The 7527-nt window shown below is 41.8% G+C and overlaps 1 protein-coding gene across 1 annotated transcript; it reads left to right on the forward strand.

Annotated features, from left to right (window-relative positions):
* Positions 1-1892: 1892 nt before the first annotated feature.
* On the forward strand, positions 1893-2846 carry LOC149871147 (olfactory receptor 5F1-like). Its single transcript, XM_090034576.1, has one exon. It carries the CDS (start codon positions 1893-1895, stop codon positions 2844-2846), a length of 954 nt encoding a protein of 317 aa, XP_089890702.1.
* Positions 2847-7527: the final 4681 nt, after the last annotated feature.

The following is a 7527-nucleotide window of genomic DNA, read 5'->3' on the forward strand; positions in this document are numbered from 1 at the left end:
TGAATTCAAGTCAGTAGGGCAAGAAGAAATTCATCCCAGGATCCTGAAGCAATTGGTAAAACATATTTCAGAGCCCTTAGCAATGACAATTTGATTGATTGGTAACTGGGAACACAGCAGCTTAGCAGCCAGGCCTGCAGCAGTGTCTCCCCTCCCCACCCCAAAACAGACACAGTCAGTCCCACAGCACCCATGGCATGAGTTTTGCTTGTCCGCAGCTTGAGGTACAGTTCCCACAGAACCCCTGCACCGGTCTTCTTGAAACTTGACAGGCTTTGTGGCCTCAGTAAGAGCTACCAGCCCTGCAGTTTTGACCCCCGTGTTGGAACACAGTTTTGCTTTCAACAGTTTGGGGTACAGTTTCCCCAAACCCCCTGCACCAAACTTGTTGAACCTTGGCAGGCTTTGTGGCCTCAGTAAGAGCCACCACCCCTGCAGTTTTCACTCCGCTATATTGTAATGCCTAGGTGTGACATGAGTTTTTCTCTCAAGAATTTGGGGTACAGTTCCCCCCAAAACCCTGAACTGATCTTCTTGAAACTTGGCAGACTTCATCCTCTCTGCAGAGTCTACCACCCCTAAAACTTTCATCTAGATTGGACAAAAAACAACAAAGTTATAGATATTTTATTGTTTCCCCATTATATCCTATTGCCGGATCTCCGAGGTGGCTCCAAAGCTCCTCGGAAATTCCAAAGCGCGTGGGGAAGCCGAACAAGGCAGCGCTTCGACCCGGATGTGCTGCTTTGGACCCTGAAGCATTGGAAGCTTCTCCAGATCCAAAGCTCTGTCCAAAGCCTCACACAGCCGTACCGATCACTACATTCCGGGTCAAGAAGGAAGATGTTGGCTACTATGGCTCCCCTGTTTTACCTATGGAAGGTTAGGGTTTTAGGTCTGTGTTGTGCCAGGACTGATGAACTCCATATGTAGAATTTAGATTATGGTTTGTATGGAATGGTTTAGATAAAGCTGATCCTGCTTTAGGCAGGGTTTGGAGTTAATAACCTTTGGAGCTTTTACTGAGACCACAAAGCCTGCCAAGGTTCAATAAGATTGGTGCAGGGGGTTTGCCTCATTATTCTAATAGTGAACAAGTTTTTCTTAACGCCCAATCTAAACTTACTTTGCTGCAGATTCAAACCAGCCCTTCTTCTCTATTATTCTATAGAAATACCTGAGTTGATTAAAGCAAAATACTTTGGGAGAATCTAATCTAATCTAGTCAAATATTAACTTGCTTGGATTTCATTTCCTATTTAAAAAGAAAAACAAAAGTTACGTCATCATTAGTAAGGCTAGTTCTTGTTACATAATTGTTTTTAAAATGAAAACATGAAAGTCACAGCGTTATTTCTGCCTTCTTGGGTGACACACCAGGTGCTGATCCCAAGACCTCCTCTAGTGAAAACATCACCCTTTAAAATTCAAGGTGAAGAAATGTGTTTTCTAACCAGCCTTCATAGGAGGCTTTCACCCTCTGTGCATTCAGCACCAACAAGGCCCTAGAGACTTTTACTGGTTTTTAAATTCTTTTGAACTGGTTTATCATTTTAATTTAGAGCTTTGAGAGCCATGAACTTTGTACATTATTATGGAAATTCTAAGTATTTTGATGGCTGTGACAATTCTCATTGCAATATTCTTTATCATATTTCTGCAGGGTGGCGCTGAAGCTTGGGTATATCTGCCTCTCAAAAACTATTCAGCTTGACTAGAATGTCAACAAATGTCCTTTAGTCACTACACAGCATACAACTTGTAAATAAAATGTCACTGTCTTATGATTTTTAGGCTCTATTGTGAGCCAGGCACAAGTCTGTTCTATTTCTAACAGTATGGTCTGTTTCTAACATCCCACTTGTATTTCTGCACAAATGCAGGGAAAAAAAATGTCTGGTAGGAATCACACTGTGGTATCTGAGTTTGTCTTCCAGGGATTCACTAGCTTTCTGAACCAGCAAGCTACACTCTTTGTGGTACTTCTGGTGATCTATGTGATCACCGTGGTGGGGAATCTGGGGATCATTGTTTTAATCAAGACTGATCCCCAGCTTCATACCCCCATGTACTTTTTCCTTGGTAATTTGTCATTTGTAGATTTCTGCTATTCAACATCCATCACTCCAAAAACCTTGAGGAACATTCTGCTAGAAAAGAAAGCTATCTCTTTCACTGGTTGTTTTGTGCAGATGTACATCTTTATTGCTATGGCAACTACTGAGTGCATCCTCTTTGCGTTAATGGCCTATGACCGTTATATGGCCATCTGTAGTCCCTTACTCTATACAACCTTCATGTCCCACAGAAAGTGTGTCAAAATGTCAGTTGGGGCATACACAGCAGGTTTATTGAACTCCATGATACATACCATTTTTACATCCAGTTTATCCTTCTGCCACTCCAATGTCATTAATCATTTTTTCTGTGAAAGCCTCCCTCTCCTCAAGCTCTCTTGTTCTGACACTAGTTTGAATGAGATTATTATTTTCTTTTGTGCTGGGTTGAATATGGTGGGAACACTCCTTATTATTCTGAGCTCTTATTCTTACATCCTGTCCACCATCCTGAGGATCCACTCCAGCAAGGGCAGGAACAAAGCTTTCTCAACCTGTGCTTCCCACCTGGTGGCTGTCATTATATTCTATGGTACTATGATATTCATATATTTACGACCCAGTTCCAGTTATTCCCATGATCAAGACCGGGTAGCCTCAGTCTTCTACACAATGGTGATCCCCATGCTGAACCCCTTGATTTACAGCCTGAGGAACAAGGAGGTGAAGGAGGCCCTGAGGAAAGTGCTAAGGAGGAAAATAATTTTTCAGGTACTATGTCTATTATGACTATTAACAAATCCTTAGGATGAACTCAGTTTTATATTAAATTATTTAACAAACAATTGCTGGAAGTGAAGGTACAACTTGAACTCAAGTCTGTAATTATTCCATGGAAGTGTTAGCAGTATCTTTATATGTACATAAGTTCCACATTTGCGCAATGAAGAAATTAGCACTGACCTAATGGCTATGAAAATAAATATCATTAAAAAAAGCAGTTGAAAATGTAGGTCTTATACTGACAGAGACCATGGGGCAGATTCTGTTCTTCTTATTACATGTAAATGGACTTAGGTACCAAATAGAATTTTATTCTATCCTGATCAAGTCCTTGAAAAGCAAATGATGCAAAATGTGAGCGGGTCCTCTTTCTCCTCACTTCTTTTTTGTGATTTAACAAGGACATAGACAAGCTTGAGAAAGTCCAAAGAAAAGCCACCCATATAGAATCATAGAATCAATCTATAGATATCAAGATTAGATATAGAGTCCTGGAAGGAACCTAGACAGATCATCGAGTCAGGCCCCTGCCGTGGGCAAGAATGAGCACTGGGGGTGGGAGGGGTCAGAAGACCCCAGCCAGGTGCCTATCCAGTCTCCTCTTGAAGATTTCCAGGGAAGGTGAGAGCACCACCTCTCTGGGAAGCCTATTCCAGGCTCTGGCCACCCTTACAGTGAAGTAGTTCTGCCTAATATCTAACCTAAACCTATCCTCCCTCAGCTTGTGGCCACTGTTCCTGGAAACAGTCTTAAAAGGCAAGACATATGAGGAAAGGCTGAGGGATATGGGACTCTTCAGTCTGAAGAAAAGAAAGTGGAGAGGGGACCTAGTAGAAACTTATTGCTACACTAGGGGAGTACATCAAGGGGCTGGTGAGCAACTGTTCACTATGGCACCTGAGGGGAAAACCAGGAATAATGGCCACAAACTCCTGGAAGATTGATTCAGGCTCAAGATTATTAAAAAAATCTACACAGTCAGGGTGTCTAGACTGTGAAATAAGCTCCCTCCAAAGGTGGCCCAATTGCCTACCCGGGAAATCTTCAAGAGGAGACTAGACAGTCATCTTGCTAGAGTCACTTGACCCCCAGTTACCTTTCCTGCTTGGTGAAGGGGGCTGGACGCAATGATCTTCCAAGGCCCCTTCTGAATGAAGCTATGAATTCATTGGTAATAGGAGGAGATGCAGGAACAAATAAAGTTAAAATTGCAGCCAGAAATAAACATTTTAAATTAAACTCAAGTACCACTTTCACTTAATTAGACTCATTGTGAATATCAGCAGTAAGGTTAACAGAACTCTAGATATTAAGATCTATATCTTCACATGTACCCAATGACTTTATACAGTGAGAGTTACATAGTGCTCTCTCCTTGATGGTGTAAGTGGCTCCTTTGTTTTACAAATTACGTGAATCAATAGGGAAGACATTTCTAAGTGCGTAAATAGAACTTTTGAATAACAATAAAATGTGTTAGTTCAGCAGTGTTGTCAGTTTAGTATTTTTCATGAGTGATAGGCATTGCTTATTTGTTAAACAAATAAAAACTTTATTGGTGGTGGTGGTGTGTGGGTGGGAGGGGATGTCTTCTTTCCCCACACCCTACAGTACCAATATGAACATCCTTGCTTTCATGTAATGTTGAAATATATACATCCCTATGTACTTAGGGACATACATAAGTAATAACACAGGTAAAAAAAATGTAACCTGTGCTAATGCTGAGAGATATTCTGTCCCCCTTCAGTGGCTATACGATACATAGAGATTAATAAGTAGGATTACAGGTGTGGAATTACAGATTACAGATTTAATTTTAAATGGTTTTATCTGAACTGCTAGGAACAATGTCTCTAGTTAATGGGATTTTGCAATACTTGATAACAGTATGATGGGACGACATAAGCAAAGTTGTTTTATGAGTCTGCTGCAGTCTTTAGAGAAGCAAGGATTTCTTAGAGTGATATCTTTTATTGGATCAACTATGTAGTTAGCCAAACTTCTGAACTCAAGAAATTCTTAGTAAGAAACTAGCATAGTTGAAAATCCAGCACAGTACCCATTTGGTACTAAAGAAGACGAGATGGTAGAAGTGATTGTTACAGAATCTTGACGAGTCCTTTCTTTGTGTTTCATGCACCATAATACAAGGATGGCATGTTCAGAGTGTCAGAGTGTAGAGTTTTATCTCAGTTAAAAGCTAAGCCTTTGAATATAAGTATTCCTTAGGGATCAGAAAAAAACCCAAAGTTATCAGATCACTGATGCAGTAAACACTCTCACCTTAGCTCTTGAATGGGAATAAAGGGAACCCTCACTATTCGCAGGTTCAGCATTTGCAGTTTCAAATATTCACGAATGCCAAACCCACATTTTAAAAACACTTTATAGACTTACAGGAGCTCCTTGGGAGCTATGTGTTTGTTACTGCCAGGCTTCTGCCGCTGCTGCTGGGTTCCCACCATCACTGCTGGACCCATGCCCTCCCCCAGCCACTGGGGGTACTGTGTTCATGAACACAGACTGCATTCACAGACTGCGTTATTCATGAATTTCACCATTTGAGGGGGATACAAGAACATATAACCCATGAATGGCAAGGGTCACCTCTAATGTGGACTCTATTGGCTCCACAAATAGAGGAGGTAAGCTTATGACTGAGATAAAACTTTGCACTCAGCCAGTCTGAAAATGCCATTGTTGTATTATTGTGCATGAAACACAAAGCAAGGACTCATCAGGATTCTGTAAGAATCACATCTACCAGGTGGTCTTAATACCAAGCTGGTAAGAACTGTCTTAGCTTCTCACACAGAAGACATCCATTCTGACAGATTTACCATGCTGGCTTCATCATATTTATAATGCTTATCTCAATATTGGTGGCTGCAAAATGGTATTTAGAGGTTTGCTTTTGGGAATCAACCTGTAGGTAAAGTAGATGTGCATTAGAACAATGGTCCAGGGTAATGGCAAGGGTTAATTGATTTCTTAAAAGCCTGTTTTGTGACAAAGTTTTATTAAGGCCCAATGTGTCTGACACAGATAAGCAGCAGACACACAGGCTGAGAAACTGAAGACATGTTCCACATGGTTCCATACCATGAGATAAGGTGAAAACAGGTCATAGTACCCAATTGCAGAGTCCTTAGGATTTCCTATTTTAGGGAATGGACCAAATTAAAAGACCAGAAAAAGCCCAAATTAGGATTTGTGTGTGTGAGGGGTTTGTGAAACAAAGGGATATGCTGACAGGACAGAATGTGGACAGTACGACAACTACAGAGAGACCAATCAGTGATGCCCAAGCATGAAGAGTCATCAGAAGGAAGACAGGATACAAAAGGAGAGATTTTAGAGCAGCAAAATGGTCTCTAAGAGGGGAACCAGAGACCACCACGGACAGAGGGCATACCACCAGTCCATCTCATGCACCCCACGGGGGGAAGGGAGCGAGGGGGCTTGGCCTCCAACTTCCAGGCTGCTGACATCTGACATTCAAGAAAGAACCTCCCAGTGAAGCTCACGTACTGTCCAGACATACCTTTCCTCTGATGACAGCTCTAGGACCGGTAGATAAAGAATTGTTTGTGTTATTTTTATCTTCTATCTCTATGTAACAATAAAATTCACCTGTTATTGAATGGAGAGGTCATGGTCAGTCTGAGGGTTTGGGTCCACCCAGAACAAGGTATCTGGGTTGTAAATCCAGTGCCAACAAATATGAGTTGTGCAAATACCCAGCATTTTGACACCAGGTATAATAACAGAAGACGCAGTGTTGTCTTCCTCTGCACTGTCTAGTATACACTGGCTGCATTTACATGTGCCCCTATGGTGTTGTTGTGACTCTGCTGTCATGTCCTTTTGGTACTCTGCTGTTATTTAGTACTTCCATTTAGTACTTCCTCTTGGAAGTACTAAATGATAGCCCAGTAACAGCCTCTACTGCACTGTGCTGGTGATGCAGTTATTTTTAGCAGCTACATTGCCATAGCAATGTACTATACCAAGTGGGTGTGTTGCTACAGTGACATGGCTGCAGCACTAGGGTTTGTGCCCACCAATGCTATGTCACCATAGTATGATATACAGTGATGTAGTGTCATGTGTAGATGTGCCCACTGAGGAGTATACATCTCAGTTATCAAACAAGAAGTACGGGACTTAAATTTTGCTCCCATTGACCCTGCTGTTCTAATTCAGTTATTTGCATACCTTTTGATAAATAATGATGAGGGAACTATAATTTCTACAAGGGTGACCAATATCATCTGGAACCATCTGAGTAAGGTCTTAAATGGTAGGTCAAAGCTTTATGTAGTCCTAAATTAAAATTGCATTCAGTACCCTCAAGTTATATGAATTTATGAGTGAACCTGAATCCTCATTTATATAGCATGGAGTTTTGCCTTTAATAGGCAACCACTTAATCCCCTGGTTGTTCCAGGGGAGCAGGGGAAATGAGGGGAAAGCAGGGGAGAGTAGGGGAATGAGCAGGAGGCTGGAGATGAGCAGGGCAATGTCTACAGCTCATCTCCAAGGGTTCATCTCCAGCCCCCTGATCATTCCCCTGCTCTCCCCTTGTTTCTCCTGGTCACCAATAGTTTCCCCTGCTGTCCCCTCATTTCCCCTGCTCCCCAATCATTTTTCCTGCTCTCCCCCTTGTTTTCCCTGCTCTCCC

Source organism: Crocodylus siamensis, chromosome 2 (genome assembly GCF_052110815.1).
Source record: "Crocodylus siamensis isolate JL-2025a chromosome 2, ASM5211081v1, whole genome shotgun sequence".
NCBI classification, from domain to species: domain Eukaryota; kingdom Metazoa; phylum Chordata; order Crocodylia; family Crocodylidae; genus Crocodylus; species Crocodylus siamensis.